This window comes from Oncorhynchus mykiss, chromosome 4 (assembly GCF_057628025.1).
Source record: "Oncorhynchus mykiss isolate SJ-2025 chromosome 4, ASM5762802v1, whole genome shotgun sequence".
Classification (NCBI taxonomy): domain Eukaryota; kingdom Metazoa; phylum Chordata; class Actinopteri; order Salmoniformes; family Salmonidae; genus Oncorhynchus; species Oncorhynchus mykiss.
The window spans coordinates 35,386,408-35,408,391 of NC_143025.1; the positions used below are offsets into that span (position 1 = coordinate 35,386,408).

General features: G+C 43.1%; 1 protein-coding gene across 30 annotated transcripts in view; it reads left to right on the top strand.

The window, feature by feature from the left end:
* The window catches only part of LOC110521738 (CMP-N-acetylneuraminate-beta-1,4-galactoside alpha-2,3-sialyltransferase), a 112,918-nt gene that overhangs the window by 84,297 nt on the left and 6,637 nt on the right, over positions 1-21,984 (top strand). For 18 of the 30 annotated variants that reach the window (XR_016495223.1, XR_016495215.1, XR_002473195.3 and 15 more), the window contains 2 exons: positions 24-180; positions 7,291-7,850. The exons of 5 other annotated variants lie outside the window; for them this stretch is intronic. Coding sequence is in view for 7 of the 25 variants with exons in the window: in XM_021599561.3 (XP_021455236.2) it covers positions 7,291-7,395 (105 nt within the window). In the remaining 18 variants the exon portion in view is untranslated. Of the gene's footprint in view, positions 1-23; positions 181-7,290; positions 7,851-21,984 lie in introns of those variants that run through there. 7 more of the 30 variants (XM_021599561.3, XM_021599558.3, XM_021599559.3 and 4 more) reach the window with 1 other exon arrangement.

A 21,984-nucleotide genomic window follows, 5' to 3' on the forward strand; every position in this document is an offset into this window, starting at 1 on the left:
TCTCCCTATCTCTGATACTGAAGGGACAAACTTTGTAGCCTTTTACTGCTGGGGTGCAGAGAGACAACAGGTCAGAAGAACTTTGCACCACCTCAACAAAACTCACCACTGGATCCTTCCTACCGAGGACAAGCCTCCACCCTGGACTGTGCAACCATGTGTTAGTGTGTCACTGACCATGTAAGTGGACTTTAGGGTTCATGTGCATATTCTGCCTCTGTATATAATAGTCCCTTGGGACTGTGTAACTACTGTGTAATTACTGTGTGCTTATTAATTTGAGGGTTAAATGTTACTATCTCAGGCCTGTGTACTAGCCACACTAGTCCTGCTTATCTGGCCCTTATGGCATAGTTCAGGGGTACATACTTTTTTCATGTTCAGGCTATGAGGTAAAATCTTTCCCCATTACACTCCATGAGCCAAGATGGCTGCCAGCCTATTGTGTCTCACACTCACCCAAGATGGCCGGCCTATAACATCATCACGTCCTGGCCTCTCCCAAGATGCCTGCCCCCATGGCCTTGTTATTGTCTACACGTTAACATCCTTGCATGCTAATGCTATCTATTAGCCTTGCGTGCTAACTGTATAGCTTTTACGTTGTCTGCCCTGTCCAAGAGCCTGTGGTCTATCAGCCAAGCATGCTATCCTGCCTCTGTATATACTGTCCCATACTACTAGCCTGTTATTGCCTAACCTAGTGTGCTACTGTACATGTATACTGTCATATTGTGTGCTACATTAACTGGGTCCTACTAGCCTCTCTGTGTAGCCAATATTGCTAACGTACTAGTACTGCTCATGCTACTGCTATTACTTTGTACATCCTGTAGCCTGTTCTGTTCATTGTGTGCTATTAGCCAATATATTGCTTGCCACTTTACAATGATGCAGTTATTAGCACTGCTATTACTACGGTAGCATTACAATTACATTGTTATTACTGCCTTTGTAGCTATAACAGTTGTACATTGTCTGATTCTTTCTCTCTTGTCTTTTCCTACCACTATCCCTTTCACTACTACCATCAGTCCAATTCCTATCTCTGTGTGTGTGTGTGCCTGTCTGTCTTGAATGTGGAATAAAGTGTGTTCTGTACATCTGTCTCCTACTTGTCATTATCTGCCTTCTACCAGAGGACAGTTGTACCAACATGTTAAAGCAGCACCTCTATTGGAGTCCACCGCCAGTTAGTGCTACTCTTTTTCACTTTAGAATCCCTCAGTGCAGAAGGGTTCCAAAAAGGGTTCCAAAAGGCATCTTTGGTGGTTCCCATAGGATAACCCTTTTGTGGAAAGGGTCCTACCTGAAACCAAAAATGTTTCTTTAAATGGTTATCCTACGGGGACAGCGGAAGTATACTTTTAAGTTCTAGATAGTACCTTTATTTCTAAGTGTGTTGACAAGGTTAGGTTCTGAAAGAGTTAGGTTGTGAAAGGGTAAAGTTGTGAAAGGGTCACCTTATGAAAGAGTTAGGTTGATCTGAAAGAGACAAAAATACAAGGTTGCGGGGGATCGCTTTGATGATGAGTCATACAGGTCACTGACTGTGTTGCTGTGGTATCGGCTGTTCTCTGAACCCTTAGTTACTGGAACATACCAGTAACATCCACCCATCCATCTGCCTACTCAAAGTCCACAGCTATGAACCTTACAGCCAGCCGGTGATTATGTGTTAGCATTCCCTGCTAAGCGTGTGTCCCTGTCTCCCCTGCCCACCAACATCCTGTCTGTTTAGCTTTGATAGTTTACTTCTCCCCAGTGGAAGTTTACACAAACCTTTCTGTCATTATTTAATACCCAAGAGTCTCGTGGTTACTCTCTTATATTCATCATTTTACTTCCCAATTCCCACCACCACATGAGAGGCGAGATGTGGAGTAGGATATGAAGTAGGATGTGTAAAGAAAGTCAAGTGTATAGGAGCCTGTGGGTGCTGAGTTCAAAAGATGAGACACTACCACAAGCACCACAGTGAGTGTGTCCCAAATGGCACCCTATTCCCTTAATAGTGCACAACTCTAGACCATAGCCCTATAAAAAAAAGTAGTGCACTATGGGAAATAGGGACACAGACCGACACTAAGGACACAGACAGACACAAGTCCCTGTGTCTACAGGGGCCATCTGATCTGCTGGTTAAGTACACAGAACACTGCCTGGTCATAAATCACTCTTTACTGAGGGATGTCAGAGCCCAGAGTGGCTGCTCTGGTCCCTCCATGGCTGACATGCAATCATCTTCAGCACACAAACACACACACAACTCCGCAACTACTAATCCGGACTCTAATAAGAAATCCCGCTACGCCTTTGGACAATCCATCAAACAGGCAAAGCATCAATTCAGGACTAAGATCGAATCCTTCTACACCGGCTCTGATGCTCGTCGGATATAGCAGGGCTTGCAAACTATCACAGACTACAAAGGGAAACCCATCTGAGAGCTGCCCAGTGATGGGAGGCTACCAGATGAGTTAAATGCCTTCTATGCTCGCTTCGAGGCAAACAACACTGAAGCATGTGTGAGAACCCCAGCTGTTCAGGACAATTGTATGATCATACTCCCCGTAACCGTTGTGAGTGAGACCTTTAAACAGGTTAACATTCACAAGGCCACAGGGCCAGATGGATTACCAGGATACGTACTCGGAGTATGCGCTGACCAGCTTTTTTTTGTATATATAGTGTATGTGAACATCCCTTTGAATTAGTGGATTCGGCTATTTCATCCACACTTGTTGCTGACAAGTCTATAAAACCAAGCACATGGCCATGCAACCACCATAGACAAACATTTGTAGTAGAATGGCATTATTGAATAGCTCAGTTAATTTTTCAAAATGGCACCGTTATAGGATGCCACCTTTCCAACAAGTCAGTTCGTCAAATGTCTGCCTTGCTAGAGCTGCCCCAGTCAACTGTAAGTGCTGTTCTTGTGAAGTCGAAATGTCTAGGAGCAACAACGGCTCAGCTGTGAAGTGGTAGTCCATATAAGCTCACAGAACAGGACCGCAGAGTGCTGAAGCATGTAGTGCTTAAAACTTGTCTGTCCTCGGTTGCAACACTCACTACCAAGTTCCAAACTTCTTCTGGAAGCAAAGTCAGCACAATAACTGTTCATCGGGAGCTGAATAAAATGGGTTTCCATGGCCGAGCAGCCGCAGCCTAAGATGAGCAATGCCAAGCGTCAGCTTGAGTGGTTATAAAGCTAGCTGCCAATTGGACTGGAGTTGTAGAAAAAGCGTTCTCTGGAGTGATGAATCATGCTCTACCATCTGGCAGTCGGACAGACGAATCTGGGTTTGGTGGAGGGAAATCTTAACGCTACAGCATACAATGACATTCTAGATGATTCTGTGCTTCCAACTTTGTGGCAACAGTTTGGGGAAGGCCCTTTCCTGTTTCAGCAGGACAATGCCCCTGTGCACAAAGCGAGGTCCATACAGAAATGGTTTGTCGAGATCGTAGTGGAAGAACTTGACTGGCTTGCACAAAGCCCTGACCTCAACCCCATCGAACACCTTTGGAATTAATTGGAATGCCAACTGCGAGCTAGGCCTAATCGCCCCAACATCAGTGCCCGATCTCACTAATGCGCTTGTGGCTGAATGGAAGTGAGTCCCTGCAGCAATGTTCCAACATCTAGTGGAAAGTCTTCCCAATAGAGTGGAGGCTGTTATAACTGCAAAGGGGAGGGACCAGTTCCATATTAACGCCCATGACTTTGGAATGAGATGTTCTATGGGCAGTTGTCCACATACTTTTGGTCATGTAGTTTACCTACATTTTTTTAAGCAAATCACCATAGTCCCTGTGCCTTTAGAATGCCAAGGTAACCTGTCTAAATGACTACTGCCCCATAGCATTCACTTCTGTAGCCATGAAATGCTTTATAAGGCTAGTCATGGCTCACATCAACATCATCATCCCAGAAACCCTGGACCCACTGAAATTCGCATACCGCCCCAACAGATGACGCAATCTCTATTGCACTCCACATTGCCCTTTCCCTTCTGGACAAAATCAACACATACGTGAGAATGCTGTTCATTGATTACAGCTCAGCATTCAACAACATAGTGCCCTCCAAGCTCATCGCTAAGCTAAGGAACCTGGGACTGAACATCTCATTCTGCAACTGTATCCTGGACTTCCTGACGGGCCGCCCCTAGTTGGTAAGGGGGGCCCTTCAGGGGTGCGTGCTGATTCCCCTCGTGTAGTCCCTGTACACCCAAACTGCGTGGCCGTGCATGACTCCAACACCGTCATTAAGTTTGCCGACAACACGACAGTGATAGGCCTGATCACTGAGGCTAATGAAACAGCCTACAGCAAGGAGGTCAGAAACCAGGCAGACCACTCCCTCAATATGGGCAAGACAAATAAGCTTTTCGTGGACTACAAGAAATGGAGGGCTGAACACGCCCCCATTCACATCAAAGGGGCTGTAGTGGAGTGTCCACATCACTAAGGACCTATCATCATCCAAACACACCAACACAGTCATGATGAGGGCACGACAATGCCAGGACCTCTATACCAGGCAGTGTCAGAGCAAGGCCCTAAAAATGGTCAAATACTCCAGCCACTCAAGTCATAGACTGTTCTCTCTGCTACCGCATGGCAAGCGATACCGGAGCACCAAGTCTGGGACCAAAAGGTACCTGAACAGCTTGTAACCCCAAGCCATAAGACTTATGAACTGTTAATCAAATGGTTACCTGGACTATTTACATTGATCCCCTTTATTATTTAATTCTTTATCTTAATTGTTTTGCACTGACACCCCTGCACTGGCTCTATGCACACTCACTAGACTCTACCCACACATTCCCACTACACTAACACTCCACACACACACAAACACACACACACACACACACACACACACTTGCATATTGATGCCACTTATAGACCCACTTTCACAATCTTCACATACGCTGCTGCTAGTCTGTTTATTATATATCCTGATTGCCTAGTCACTTTTACCCCTACCTACATGTACATTACCGTTCAAATGTTTTTTGTCCATTAAAATAATATCAAATTGATCAGAAATACAGTGTAGACACTGTTAATGCTGTAAATTACTATTGTAGCTGGAAACGGCCAAATTTTTATGGAATATCTACATAGGCTGACAGAGGCCCATTATCAGCAACCATCACTCCTGTGTTCCAATGGCATGTTGTGTTAGCTAATCCAAGTTTATAATTTTAAAAGGCTAATTGATCATTACAAAACCCTTTTTCAATTATGTTAGCACAGCTGAAAGTTGTTGTACTGATTAAAGAAGCAATAAAACTGGCCATCTTTAGACTAGTTAAGTGTCTGAAGCATTAGTATTTGTAGGTTCGATTACAGGCTCAAAATGGCCAAAAATAAATAACTTTCTGAAACTGATCAGTCTATTCTTGTTCCGAGAAATGAAGGCTATTCCAATGCGTGAAATTGCCAAGAAACGGAAGATCTCGTACAACGTTGTGTACTACTCCCTTCACAGAACAGTGCAAACTGGCTGTAACCAGAATAGAAAGAGGAGTGGGAGGCCCCGGTGTACAACTGAGCAAGAGGACAAGTACATTAGAGTGTCTAGTTTGAGAAACAGGCTCCTCATAAGTCCTCAACTGGCAGCTTCATTAAATAGTCTCAACGTCAACAGTGAAGAGGCGACTCCGGGATGCTGGGCTTCTAGGCAGAGTTCCTCTGTCCAGTGTCTGTGTTCTTTTGCCCATCTTAATATTATATTTTCATTGGCCAGTCTGAGATATGGCTTTTTCTTTTCAACTCAGCGTTGTACAAGATCTTCAGTTTCTTGGAAATTTCTCGCTATTACCTCTATTAACTACCTAGTACCCCTGCCCATTGACTCAATACTGGTACTCCTTGTATATTACCTCGTTATTGTTTTAATTGTGTTACTATTTCTTTTTTTATGTAGCAAATATTTTTATTTTTGTGTTCTGCATTTCCATGTAAAGTTTACACCAGTTAAATTTGGTGCATGTAACCAATACAATTAGATTTGTTTTGAACCAGATGTCAGTGTGCACTCTCCTTGTGTCAACTTGTGTTTTAGTTTGCAGTGGCACAAAACCATCTCAGCACCACTCCCACCCCCCTGCCATGTATAATGAGAGCTGTGGTAGTACATTATTCTCTCTGTGGGTGACCCAGGGCCCGTGTGAAGCTGTCATTCCAAGATGAACGCTGGGCCTCACACTCAAAGACCTTTGGGTCTGTGCCAGTAGAACCGCTCGGTCCAACAGGCTATCCTGCCTCTGAATGGAGCAAACACACACAGCTATGTACTGAACAGCTAAGACTGTTCAAACACTTATCATATGCTCTTTCTAATGATACCTAAAGGATTCACTGCGTTATTAGAAAAAAAGGTAATATCTTGAACCGAAAGGGATTCTTAGGCCTTTTGGTTCCCAGTAGATCCCTTTTGTTTCCAGGTAGAACCATTTTGGGTTCCATGTAAAACCCTTTCTACAGAGAGTTCTACACGGAACCCAAAAGGGTGATGTTTTAGACCAGACACACGATAGATATTGCCTTTCAACTGTTTGATAACAGCTATACTGGTTTCAGTAGAGGCAAGTATGGGATAGGTTGTGCCTGTAAAGGATGTGGTCGTGGTTAGTAAAAGGTTTTGAACATGCCTGCAATGACACTAGTTTTCCCATCATCATTTACCGTCATGTACCGGCATCTCCATCAGATCTTTCACTATGGACGTTGCTGTTTTGAGCAGTGAATGGTTTTCGTATTTAGCTCGTGGAGCCATAATAATAAATCAGTTCTCTTTCTCTCTCTTATCTTTTGCATCCAACAGCCCACGGTAAAAAAATGGTTTAGCCATTGGTGAACCACATTGTACAGTCATGTGGTGTTGTCTCTCTCTCTCATCCGCTGTATTTAAGGGGCAGCTCCGTAAGTGTAGAAAGCTCCTTTTAAAAAGACACAATAGTGTCCCTGTCAACCTCAATGGTCTGTTTACTTTCGGTCTTCTATTGTACCTCTCGCCTTTGCCTCCACTGAGAAAATCTCTGTGATCAAAAGTTGAAAGTAAAGTAATAGTATGTGGACGCAACAGCTTTGTCATCCTCCCTGCCTCCATTTTCAAAGAATGTTACTTTTTACCTCCATCCCCTGTAAAGTACCTAATTGTTTCCTCTGCATCTCCTGTCCTCTACCCCCCTGTCCTTTCTGTCTCTCCATCCTCCCTCTCTCCCCACCTATCCTCTCCTCCCCTCCCTCCCTGTCTCCTGTTCACAGTCCTGGACTCATAACATTTCTAAAGAAAAGGAGTTCCTGATTAAGCTGGTGAAGGCCGGGGTTATACAGGACTTGACCCATGGGATCTGTGGCTCGGGGTGCTGATGACAACATCCAGCCAATCCCAGATCGCAGAGAGATATGGAGGAGAAACACAGGGGCAGCATTGTGACGTCCTGCTCTGTTCCCCTCAAACTAACCTTCACCGCTGGCTGAGGCATACTGTTGTCAGGACAGAAGGCTGGTGAAGGGTTCTGAAGCGTTCCTATATCTCTGACGGAAGATAACTGTGGTAGATGGCATCTTCACTGGACTTTATTGGAGAGATACACAACACTCTAGAATACTCTAGAACAAAGGGAACTTGAACTCTGTTGAACGCGGAGTTATTCTGTTCTATTTTATGATTTGCTGCAGTGTGACAATAGTTTGAAGTTTTATTAGTCATATGTATGGGATAAACATGGTATACACCGTCCAACTAAATGCTTACTTGCAAGTTCTTTCTCGACAATGCAACAACAATAAGAAATAATAAATGATAAGAATATGAACATAAAGTAATTGGCTCAGTTGAATATAATCTTGTTTTTGTATAACTATAATACAGGAAGGCACAATTTATAGTCCAGTATTAATCTGTGGGTTTTGGGCAAGAGGGGATTTGGGGGCAAGTGTTTAAATTGTGCAGTATTTAGCAATCACAATATGTCTGGAAGCAGCATCTGTTATGTGTGTGTGCCTGTGTGTGCATGTGTGTGTGTGTGTGTGTGTGTGTGTGTGTGTACGCGCGCTAAGGTGTGCCAAGGTAACGAGAATCAGAGAAGGTGGTCAGTCAAGTTCAAGTGTTCAGTAGTCTGATGGCTGGTAGATACAAATTGTCACTGAGCCTGTTGGTATCAGACCTCATGCTCCGATACCGTCTGCCTGACGGTAAGGGAGTAAACAACTTGTGTGCGAGGTCCTTGATGATGCTTGGAGCTTTCCTCAGGCACCGTTTCGAGTAGATGTCCTAGATGGGTCGGAGCACGGTCCCAGTGATGTGGTGGGCCGTCTTCATCACTCGCTGGAGGGCCTTGTGGGCGTGAATGGAGCGATTCCTGTACCAGGCCGTAATGCAACCGGTCAGGGCACTCTCGATGGTGCATCGGTAGTATTTGGAGAGGACCCGGGGTGACATGCCAAATTTCTTCAGTCGCCTTAGGAATTACAGACGCTGACAAGAGGGGTGGTGCTGTTGGTCCATGACAAGTGATGTGGACACCGAGGAACTTAAAACTGCTGACTCAATGCAGTATTATGAAAAGATGGACCGAGAATATCTTTGGAGGAGGAAGAAGTGCATACCTCTGCTCATACAGTATACTTGAATATATTCCGTCACTACATACGCATCGCAGAAACTGCTGTTACTGTTCGTAAACTGTTATTTATTTTCATATCTCGTAATGGCTGCGGTGCCCTCTTTATCTGGGCTTCGTCATTATAGGATGGTTGACGCCGGGGTAGCAAATAATGCGCATACGTATTCTGTTCTACTGTATCAGGAAGCAGAGATGCTCAACTTCCTTCCTTCCCACCTTTTACGATGTATTACAATTATTTACCTTTAGAGATTACTTTGTTCTACTCTGTTTTTTTTTTCAACGCAAAGAAGATGAGTGAACAATCAATCCCCTCACTGGATAAACATATATTATTTGTAAGAGCCTATATTTTATTTTACTGTTCTCTGTGAGAAACACTGGGCTTTGTGTGATCTTAAGTCCATCAGTGTGGTTCCCAAACACTGAACTGTCCTGGATCACGTTTCAAACTGTTGCTCTGGTCTTAATGCTGTTATCTTGACACCCAATTACAGGGCTCTCCAACTCTGTTCCTGGGGAGCTACCATCCTGTAAGTTTTTGCTCTAACACTAATCTAGTACACCTGATTATAATAATTAGCTGGCTGATAAACTGAATCAGGTTAGTTGGAGAAACAAACAAACAGGAGGGTGGCTCTCCAGGAACAGAGTTGGAGAGCCCTGCCCTATTGCCTATGTACTGTACTACTTTTGGCCAGGAGCCTATACATCATTAAACAGACAATCTTATCCAGTCCGACTTACAGGAGCAATTAGGGTTAAGTGCCTTCAGCGACCTGAATCAGCGACCTGAATGCTCTTAACTGCTAGGCTACCTGCAGCCCTTTAGGGAATAGGGTGTCATTTGGGATGCATGCTTTATGTCAGGCCTCTGCATGGCCCGCAAACATACTCAGTGTTACTACTGACTACTGTCAGTTGTTGTATAAACATTATAATTTTCTTCGTTTTTGCCCAAATTCATTTACATTTTTTAAGTAATAAGATGTGGTGTCTTATCTGCCATTCTCTGATCAATTACATATTGTCTTATTTTCTACCTTTTTGGTAGAGTAAAATACATTACAGTAAAATGGATTACAGTAACTTACTGGAAGAAAGTGGCCAATAATTTACTGTAATTAATTTTACAGTACAGCTACTGTAATCTATTTTACGGTAATGCATTTTACGCTACCAAAAATGTTACTGTAATCTAATTTACAGTATATTACTGGAATTACCCATGCAGCGACATATTACGCAGTGTTCTTTGCAAGTTCTCATTTTGATATTTACATTTTGGTCATTTAGCGTGTGTTCTTGTCCTTAGCAATTTACAGTCAAATCAAATCAGATGTTATTTGTCACGTGTCGAATTTATCGTGAAATGCTTACTTACAAGCCCTTAAACAACAATGCTGTTCAAGAAATGGAGTTTTAAAAATATTTACTAAATCAACTCAAGTAAAAAATGTAATAAAAAGTGACACAATAAAATAACAATAACGAGGTTATATACAGAGGGTACCGGAATGTGCGGAGGTACAGGCTAGTCGAGGTCATTTGTACATGTAGGGGTAAAGTGACTATGCATAGATAATAAACAGCGAGTAGCAGCAGTGTAAAAACAGTCCGTGTGGCCAATTGATTAATTGTTCAACAGTCTTATGGCTTGGGGGTAGAAGCTGTTAAGGAGCCTTTTGGACCTAGACTTGGCGCTCCGGTACTGCTTGCCATGTAGTAGCAGAAAGAACAGTCTATGACTTGGGTGACTGGAGTCTTTGACAATTTTTCTCTGACACCGCCTAGTATATAGGTCTTGGAGGTCAGGAAGCTTGGCCCCAGTGATGTACTCTACCCTCTGTATTTTTGTATTTGACCTTTATTTAACTAGGCAAGTCAGTTAAGAACAAATTCTTATTTTCAGTGACGGCCTAGGAACAGTGGGTTAACTGCCTTGTTCAGGGGCAGAACGACAGCTCAGGGATTTGATATTGAAACCTTTCAGTTACTAGTCCGACGCTCTAACCACTAGGCTACGCCGCCCTTTATGGTCGGAGCAGTTGCCATACCAGGCGAGGATGCAACCGGCCGGATGCTCTCAATGGTGCAGCTGTAGAACTTTTTGAGGATCTGGGGACCAATGCCAAATCTTTTCAGTCTCCTGAGGGGGAAAAGGTGTTGGCCAGGGGCGGACTGAAACAATAATTCAGGCCGGGAATTTGACTCCATCCCAAGCCACCCTGTTCACGCAAACCACCAGACCGCTCATTTTGTAGGCTAACCCTATTTTTTGATGTAACGGGTACCAAACTAGTTATAAATTTGGCCACTGTGTTCATCTGGGAAGAAAGTTATCCACATTACAAAAAACAAACATTTGGGACTGACCAACAAGTAGCCTATCTGAACACTGAGTTTTCAAGGTATGCCATGGCTATGGGTGCACCCTCAAAAACTCACTAGGAATACACCAATCATAGCACATACAAATGTACAAGGCTAGACACACAAAACAATTAGCCTACACTTTTTAAAAAGATAATGAGATATACAGAGTTAGCTCCAATGTTCAAATGATTATATTCAAGCATCAAGCATATCAAAAGTATCAAAAAACTTCACACACACACATTCACTGAACTTGAACATAAGCTACAACAATGTAAGTAAGTATAATACAAAGGTCGGGAAAAGCACTCTTCTACAAAAAAATGGAGACTACAATGTTCATGTATTTTTGTGTTGTTTGCTTTATGGACACATCTATACACTGAGTCAATGAAATTGAACATTAGCTACATAACTGCAAGTATATATACGAAAGTCCAAAAACATGCCTCAATACAAAAGCTTTAACTCACAGCACATCTTCTTTCACCCTTGTCAGCCTGTTAAGGAAGAGTCATATCATAGCTACTTCAGAGTAACCAGTGAGAAATTACCACTAGTAAACCAGTAGGCGGCACAGTAACTCACTGCTCTCTGCCACCTTGTCAATGATGTCATCTTTGTCAAGTCCCATAAGAGTCTCCTTCTCTGTTGCCATCAAAAGGTTCTCTTGAGTGAGGGAGGTTCTTAGGCGGTTCTTCACAAATTTCAGGGTGGAGAATGTCGTCTCACAAGCCACCTGAGTGATGGATAGGTTGAGGAGGAACTTGTAGCCCAAACCAATGATGTGATATGCGTCCGTGAGCAGATTGTACTGAGACAGGAGAAGATAGCAGCATATCAGGCAACAACTTCTGCTCACCAACTCCACACCTTGATCAGGATCCTCAAAGCCTTCTCCTTATTCATCACTGGCGGTGGCTCTGGTGTTGTACTCCTCCAATGCTGACTGTTTCAGTCTTTCCCACTGTTGTGCAAGGTTGATCAGCTCAGCCTACAATGACTCAACAGTGGCATGTTCATCAAATTCCAATAAGCATTTGCTGAGCTCCTTCATGGCTGTCTTTGGAAGGCCCTTTTCTCTGAACTGAGAAAATGCTTCAGATTCATGCAGGAGACATCTGTATACAGCACTGCATTTGCTGCATTAACAGAGGTGAATATTTTCAACAACAGTGTCCAATACCACATTGTAGATCTTGATTTTGGGCTCATCTTCTGCCAACTCACCTGGCTTTCTCTTCTTTTTTTGTTCTCTTCTCTGGGAGAGCAGTCTGCGCTTCGGCATCACAGTCCTGCTACTCCTCCAGGATGCCATTGGCCCACTCAAAAAAGTTGTCTGCTGCCCTCTTCACACCCTCAAAGTCTTGTCACACTTTCTCAGGTTATCCTCCATTCCCGTAACCAAGTGCTGTGCTGTTACAATATCCATGCCACTTGTTTGCAAGTATTTAGAGAGAGGGGACGTCTGCTCAAAAATCCTGAGAAAAACCTCAGCTGTAAGTATGGTTTCATACTTTGGGAGAGCATCCTTGTACCCTTGGGCCTTGCAGGTTTTATTGTTACATTCTATTCCATTATTTCCATAGTGATGACCACATCCGTGTAAAGTGCATGGTCAGGCTTTGCAAAGCTTCCAAATACTTTCCTCAAGGCCTTGTCTTTGGCCCACCAGCGTGTTTCATCAATTACATCAAGCCGTCTGTGTCTCCTGTCCTCACTGGTTTCCTCCCATAGCTTCATGCGCTTGTAGGAATCTCGAACGAACACTACAATGTCATTCAGTAGTGAGAAAAGGAATTCACTTGCCACAACAACCCCAATGTTGTCAGTTAGAACAAGGTTGATTACATGTGAGTAACACCATATGTGACTGTACGTACATACCCCAACCAGAAGCCATGGATTACAGGCAACACTCGCACTGAGCTATAGGGTAGAGCTTCCGATTTCAAGATGTGGGGCTCTAACCCGGAAGCTTACAAGAAATCCTGCTATGCCCTGCGACGAACCATCAAACAGGCAAAGCTTCAATACAATCTTAATTGAATCATACTACACCGGCTCCATCGCTCGTCTTATGTGGCAGGGCTTGCAAACTATTACAGACTTCAAAGGGAAGCACAGCCGCGAGCTGCCCAGTGACACGAGCCTACCAGACGAGCTAAATCACTTCTATGCTTGTGTCGAGGAAAGCAACACTAAGGCATGCATGAGAGCACCAGCTGTTCCGGACGACTGTGTGATCACTCTCTCCATAGTCGACGTGAGTAAGACTATTAAACAGGTCATCAAACACAAGGCTGCATGGCCAGACGTATAACCAGGACGTGTGCTCTGGGCATGTGCTGACCAACTGGCAGGTGTCTTCACTGACATTTTCAGCATGTCCCTGATTAATTCTGTAATACCAACATGTTTCAAGCAGACCACTATAGTCCCTGTGCCCAAGAACACAAAGGCAACCTTCCTAAATGACTACAGACCCATGCCACTCACGTCCGTAGCCATGAAGTGCTTTGAAAGGCATGGCTCACATCACCACCATTATCCCAGAAACCCTAGACACACTCCAATTTGCATACCGCCCAAACAGATCCACAGATGATGCAATCTATAGGGAGGAGGTCAGAGACCTGGCCGGGTGGTGCCAGAATAACAACCTATCCCTCAACGTAACCAAGACTAAGGAGATGATTGTGGACTACAGGAAAAAGAAGACCGGGGCAGTAGTGGAGCAGGTTGAGAGCTTCAAGTTCCTTGATGTCCACATCAACAACAAACTAGAATGGTCCAAACACACCAAGACAGTCGTGAAGAGGGCACGAAAAAGCCTATTCCCCCTCAGGAAACAAAAAATATTTGGCATGGGTCCTGAGATCCTCAAAAGGTTCTACAGCTGCAACATCGAGAGCATCCTGGTACGGCAATTGCTCGGTTTCCGACCGCAAGGCACTACAGAGGGTAGTGCGAATGGCCCCAGTACATCACTGGGGCTAAGCTGCCTGCCATCCAGGACCTCTACACCAGGCGGTGTCAGAGAAAGGCCCTAATAATTGTCAAAGACCCCAGCCACCTCAGTCATAGACTGTTCTCTCTAATTCCGCATGGAAAGCGGTACCGGAGTGCCAAGTCTAGGACAAAAAGGCTTCTCAACAGTAATCAAATGGTTACCCGGACTATTTGCATTGTGTGTGTGTGTGTCCCCCAACCCCTCTTTTACGCTACTGCTACTCTCTGTTCATCATATATGTATAGTCACCTTAACCATATCTACATGTACATACTACCTCAATCAGCCTGACTAACCTGTGTCTATATGTAGCCTCGCTACTTTTATTACCTCGCTACTGTTATTACATCCATTTTCTGTTTGTGCTATCTTTGGAGTGGAATACATTGGGAATGACTCATTGAGGGGTTTGTTTTGGGTGATACTGAAAATATAAGTCAAAATCCTTGGACTGAGGACGGGCAAAACAATCAAATGGATTTTCAGTGCTTTCACTGTCCCTTTCTATTTCCCTGTACTGGGCTCTGAATCTCTCTCTCTCTCTCTCTGCACATCTGGCTGCTCTGCAGAATGAGATTAACATTGTAAATAACCTCAATTTAAACTTGTATTACTTGTGCAGTCATCGATTGTATGCCCCCCGATTACAGTCCTACTTATAATCTCATAAATAAAGCACATATTAATCTGAAATCATAGCCTACATGTTTAGGGTTTGTGCTCTTTAGTTGTACCTGAAGGTTCCTGCTCGGAGTCTGACTCTGAACTGAACACCATCTCCAGTTCTGCAGGAGCACCTGAAGCCCTAGTGCTGCTGCTTCCTTCTCCACCTTTGCAAAGAAAATACTCTATTATCATAGACACGATCATTAGTGTAATACAGCTCTGGAAAAAATTAAGAGCGGTCTCTTAATTTGGAGTGGCCTCTTAATTTTTCCCAGAGCTGTATATTATTATAGTAACTTGTAATGCTGGTACTAATGGCTCTAATGGACTTTGTCATTGTCTGTGTTGTGTCACACAGGCTACTGTGTTACGTTCATGGATTTATTATGGTTAAATTACTGTAGCCTGTTTCGCTGTACAGTGTATGTGCACTTTCCTTAGCTTATGTGGCATGAGTCATGACCGAATGCTGGCATGTCCATAGTCTAGGTTTACTATTTTTTACTAGTTGCCTTCAATGTCATATTATGATCGCTATGTTGCACTCATTGCTATGATATAATTTCTCCACGAAAACGTAAGACGTGCAAACTGTTTAGCCTATCGGCTGTTGTGTCACTATTATTAGCTAGGCTACTTAGCTAGCCATGCTGGGTGTCGTGTGGGTGTTTTAGCTAGTGTTTTTGACTGACCTGGTCCCTTACTGACGAACATGTCACTTATTTTGCAGCATTTAGCTGCGTCTGTGGCAAGGGCCTTCCTCTTTTTTATTCTCTCCCTCTCTGCTCCACCTTCCCTTTTCTGACCATCCATTTTGCTGTGCGAAGCAGATAGATGGTTGCTATGTGCGTCGCGGAGACACCTGATTTCTGTCATTTTTGGCGCCGCACCATCGATCGGGGACACTGCAACGAGAGAGTGAGAGTCGCGCCTGATGCGTGGATTCTCCGTCAACTCATTCCTGCTTGCAATATTATCGCTGGTCAAGTTGACTATTCCCGGTAGGCCAAAACAACCCTCAGGGCACCGGAAAATGTCCCGGTGCTCCCGACGGCCAGTCTGCCGTTGGTGTTGGTGTGCCCTCTTCAGGACTGTCTCGGTGTGATTGGACCATGATATTTTGTTGGTGATGTGGACAGAAAGAACTTAAAACTCTTGATCCGCTCCACTACAGCCCTGTCGATGGTAATGGGGGCGTTTTCGGCCCTCCTTTTCCTGTAACTGACGATCAGCTCCTTTATCTTGCTCACGTTGAGGGAGAGGTTGTTTTCCTGGCACCACACTGCCAGGTCTCTGACCTCCTCCCTATAGGCTGTCTCATCGTTACCGTGCTTGGCCACGCAGTCATGGGTGAACAGGGAGTACAGGAGGGGACAGTGTGGCAGATGTGCTGTTGCTGACACTTACCACCTGGGGGTGGCCCATCAAGAAGTCATTGATCCAATTGCAGAGGGAGGTATTTAGTCCCAGGGTCCTTAGCTTAGTGATGATCTTTTTGCGCACTTTGGTGTTGAACGCTGAGCTGTAATCAATGAACAGCATTCTCACATAGGTGTTTTTTTTGTCCAGGTGGGAAAGGGCAGTGTGGAGTGCGACTGATATTGCATTATCTGTGGATCTTTTGGGGTGGTATGTGAATTGCAGTGGGTCTAAGATGTCTGGGTTAATGGTGTTGATGTGAGCCATGCCCAGCCTTTCAAAGCACTTCATGGCTACCGATGTGAGTGCTATGGGGAGGTAGTCATTTAGGCAGGTTACCTTCGCTTTTTTGGGCACAGGGACTATGGTGGTTTGCCTGAAACATGTAGGTATTATAGACTCGGTCTGGGAGAGGTTGAAAATGTCAGTGAGCATGCCTGCAGTACAAGTCTCAGTCATCTGTCTGGCTCAGAGGTCTTGTGAATATTGACCTGTTTAAAGGTCTTGCTCATATCGGTTATGAAGAGCCTGGTCACACAGTCGTCCAGAACAGCTGGTGCTCTCATGCATGCTTCAGTGTTGCTTGCCTCAAAGTAAGCGTTTCTTTTTTTATTTCACCTTATTTTAACTAAGCAATTCAGTTAAGAACAAATTCTTATTTTCAATGACAGCCTAGGAACAGTGGGTTAACTGCCTTGTTCAGGGGCAGAATGACAGATTTGTACCTTGTCAGCTCGGCGATTCGAACTTGTAACCTTTCGGTTACTAGCCCAACACTCTACCACTAGGCTACCCTGCCGCCCCGAGGCATTTAGTTCATCTGGTAGGCTCGCGTCACTGGACAGCTCGCAGCTGGGTTTCCCTTTGTAGTCCGTAATAGTTTGCAAGCCCTGCCACATCTGACGAGCGTCAGAGCCAATGTAGTAGGATTGATGCTTTGCCTGTTTGATGATGCGTCTGAGGGAATAGAAGGATAATATTATATTATAAGCGCCTGGATTAGTGTCCCGCTCCTTGAAAGCGGCAGCTCTAGACATTAGCTCGATGCATAATCCATGGCTTCTGGTTGGGATATGTACATACAGTCACTGTGGGGACGACGTCATCGATGCTCTTATTGATGAAGCCGGTGATTGAGATGGTATACTCCAATGCCATTGGATGAATCCCGAAACATATTCCAGTCTGTGCTAGCAAAATTGTCCTATAGCGTAGCATCCGCGTCATCTGACCATGTCCGTATTGAGTGAGTCACTGGTACTTCCTGCTATAGTTTTTGCTTGTAAGCAAGAATCGGGGAGAGAATTATGGTCAGATTTGCCAAATGGAGGGTGAGGGAGAGCTTTGTATGTGTCTCTGTGTGTGAAGTAAAGGTGGTCTAGAGTTGTTTTTCTCTGGTTGCATGTGATATGCTGGTAGAAATGAGGTAAAATGGATTTAAGTTTGCCTGTCTTTAAGTCCCCGGACACTAGGAGTGCCGCTTCTGGATGAGCATTTTCTTGTTTGCTTTTGGCTTTATACAGCTCATTGAGTTCGGTCTTGTGGTGGTAAATAGACAGTTATGAAAAACATAGATTAATTCTCTCTTGTTAGATCATATGGTTTACAGCTTATCATTAGGTACTCTACCTCAGGCAAGCAATACCTTGAGATTTCCTTAATATTAGACATCGCGCACCAGCTGTTATTGACAAATAGACACATACCCCCACCCCTCGTCTTACCAGATGTAGCTGTTCTTTCCTGCCGATGCACGGAAAACCCAGCCACCTGTATATTATCTGAATATTATCTTATTCAGCCACGACTCGTGAAACACAAGTTGGTCATTGCACGTTGGCCAATAGAACGGATGGTAGAAGCGGGTTACCCACTCGCCAACGAATTCTCACATGGCACCCCGATCTCCGCCCCCTGTATTGACGTCTTTTCTTCACACGAATGACGTTGATTTGGGCCTGGTCTCGGAGAAGCAGTATATCCTTTCCGTCGGACTCATTAAAGAAAACATCTTTGACCAGTTCGAGGTGAATAACCACTGTTCTGATATTCAGAAGCTCTTTTCAGTCATAAGAGACAGTAGCAGCAACATTATGTATAAAATAAGTTATAAACAATGCGAAAAAAAAACACACAAAATAGCACAGTTGGTTAGAAACCTGTAAAACAGCAGTCATCCCCTCCGGCGCCATTATTCAGTCAGTGCATTCAACCCAGGCTGTTGTAGTTAAGGACACATTGGTCTTCAAAATAATTGTAATTACAACAAGATATACCTAACTATCTCTGGATAGTGCTAATACAATACTGAGATATTCACCATAATTTGATGCCAGAGCAATGAAACAGTACAATACAGTAAAAGTGCATATTACAGCGTATTAATGAATACCAGGTGTTTTAGATCGCGTACACTTCTAGAGGCTTAAACAAAGGCTTCCAAACTGGCTGTGATTAAAGATCAAAACAGAGCAAATGGACATGGTTAAATATTCAACAATTTAAAAGTTTAAGACCCACTACCACTCCAATCTCTTTCCTATATGCATTTAATTGTTAGGGAATTACTACCAAATATAACTTAAATTGGTACAGGACTCTAATGGGTGCAGCAAATATAGGAACTTAAAATATGTCAATGAGCCAGCGATTCTTTCCTCCCACAATATTTCTCCACAAAGCACCATAAGTTAATGTATGATGCAGTAAATGTATAGCAAAACAGAAATACAGTACTTTATTGTGGAATTATATTGAAAAGAAATTCAGCAATTGCTAATAGTGAATATTGAATGATATATTACAGCATACTAACTGATATTTTGTGTTTTTAAAGAACTTCCAATTTTGAAGCCTTAACAAAGGCTTCTAAACTGACAGTGACTACAGGGAAAATCAAATGACATGGCTAGCCACTCAACCATTAAAGGTTTGAGACTTGCATCCACACCGATCTGTCCCCTACGTACATTTAATTGTTATGGAACCTCTACTTCATATCACTTAAATTGGTACATCACTCTCACTGACAGGTGCAACAAATTTAGGCTCTTACAAGACATGCCTCAAAATGTTATTGAGTGAGAAACAACAATACCACACACCCACTGGTGTTCAGAAGGTTGTTGGTGCTCCAAAGATTCCGTATTGGTACTGTGTTCTGAATTACAGTTAATTAATGGGCAGCAATTAGCTAGTAAGGTACTGTAGAATTCCTGTTTCAGGACAAGGGTTGTAGAATTCCTAAAATAGAGTATATTAACGCATTCTGTGGGGGTACAGCTTTCTCACTCACGGGTGAAACAAATACAGTATAGCCTCTTACAAGGCATACCTTAAAATATGTTAAGGAGCTAGAGACTCTCCCACCCACAACATTTTCTACAATGCGTCATAATTAATACTGTAAAACATTTTTCAGCATTTTACTGTGCGTTATGCAGTGTTTTACTGTTGAAATTACAGGAAGGTCTTACAGTGTGCTGTAACACAAATGTATGGTATTTTACGGTGCAATCAATGATAATCTACTGTATTCAGTTTATACAGTATTATACTGTTGATTAATACAGTAAGTTACTGATAAAATTACAAAACCGGCTAACAACGTATGCGGAAGCCAAAGCACTTATGTATTATGTATTTCTCATCGCTCATACACAGACTACACTATGGATCATCATGCGTCATGGTTTGACAAACGAAATAAAACAGATTCTAAAAAACTGTATCACCTGAGTCTGTCCCATGTAATTACATGAAATGCATACAACTTGTTTAATTTAATATAAAATCTACTGTCTTCCCTAGAAAACGTTTTTTGGGGCATTTACAAAGCATCTATTTGATATTGCAAAACAGCAAATTCTAAGTGTTGTTTTCTAATGTCATGTTGTTTAGATATAGTATGTTTGTATGTATATGTCCTCCACCCACCCATCCATGTGTTCCAGTAGTGGATACGCCTCATCAGAAAGATCATCTCAGCTTTTTCTTGTCCCACGTTTGAGAGCTGTAAACTATTCCCCTTCTCATAGGTGGCATCAACAAACAGTACATGTTTATAGGAGTGTGCAGGTAAACATGTTCAATTTAACTGATGGATCTGAGTCATCTTTGTGCTTTGAGCTGGGTTCAACTAGTATTCGAAACCTTTCAAATTCTTTCAGAGTTTGTTCTATCCTGCCTGGAATGCCAGGTAGGTGGCTGTTACAGTTTTTTTTTTTTTTATCTTATATTCATCCATTAAGCCAGGCAAGCTCAATGAAGCACATATAAAGTGTTTGGAATGATTTTGAATAGTGTTTGAACCCAGGTCTGGTGACTTCCTGGGTGGATTCTAGCAGGATATTTGTGTGGAAAAGGTCAAGAACGAGAAACAACAGAACAGTATTCTTGGAACAGATTGCTGACCATCATAACTCTTTCAGACTGATCACGTGTATGTGCGTGGTTTGTGTTTGTGCATGGGTGGAAATAGGTTTTGCCATGGTTACCATTTCATTGTAACTATACCTTTTTTGTAATGAGCCAGAAGTGTTGGTGAGCTACCAAAGCTTTTATTGCCTTCAACCAGGAGGGATAGTCCAACCCAACCATTTCGTCTGCAAGTTAGATCAGAGCTGTGGCTTAGACAAGTTAGAGAGCTGTGGCGTTGGCTATGACTGCATAACACCAGTCTAACCGATATTCTATCTTATCTCTGTAGAGAGAAACAGGAGACGCCAGGAGAGGCTGGAGTCTAATGTGTATGTTTTGCTCTTCCACAGGGAATTTGTGTCTATTTCTGTTGAATTTAGGAGTGCTGCCTGAACGGCTAGATTAACAAAGGCCAACCTTACACAACAATAGGGTTGCATCACCAAATGGCGCCCTAATCCCTATAAAGTGCATAACTTTTTTGCTCTGATGAAAAGTAGCACACTACGTAGGGAATAGGGTGCCATTTGGGATGTAGACAACATCAGTTTATTACCCAGCCTAATGTGATTTTACCTAATGAAGTCACTAATGAAAGTGACTTATCTTCAAAGAACAACAATAGGGTTGCAATAGTACATGAATAGACACAGCAAATTCTCCAGAGTAATTTTTATTTTATTTTTATGAATCACGACGGATAGTGTGGAGTCTGTGGACCCATATACACACCGGAACAGTGTTAATGGTCCTGAACAGCCATGCTGAAAAGTACATTTTCTCTCCTGGCTAACTACCAGAAAGAATGAAAAGACAGACTGAGTGGACAGGGAGCTAATATTCATGAGCTCGCCTTGACTGGCAGCTCTTTGAAACGCCTATGTCAAGCAACTTGGATGCAGTATTGCAGTAAAATCATCTCAAGCTAATGTGGTGATACCCAAAGCAACTCAAACAACATTGAAATTTCATCAGTGATATCAATCTATTTGTATACATCTCCTGTTTGTCACGTCTCTTGTGATGCGATTCAATGAACCTTTCCCCCCTATTGTTCCATGCTGGCTGAAGACCTAGCCAGTAACTAGCTGACACCAGACACAGATGAAATGGGAAAGATACTGTGTAAGTAGATGTGATAGATGAATAGGGTAAACTTTTAAATATATTCTTTGACACCCTACAGTAAAATTTTAGCACCAGCGGAGTAGTTATCTTGCTGTATAAACCACGCCCCTCTGCAAACATGCCTTCTCTGATGTTGGTTACAAGACGGTATTTATTTCAATTAGATAAGAGAATATGTCACGATGTTCCCTTAATAATGAATCCAAGTTATATGACATTGGTGAGGGGACCAGTCATAGAAGCAACAGTTATTGTTCATACTTTGATCATCATACTTTGATCTGGTCTCATTCAAATATCATCTAATTT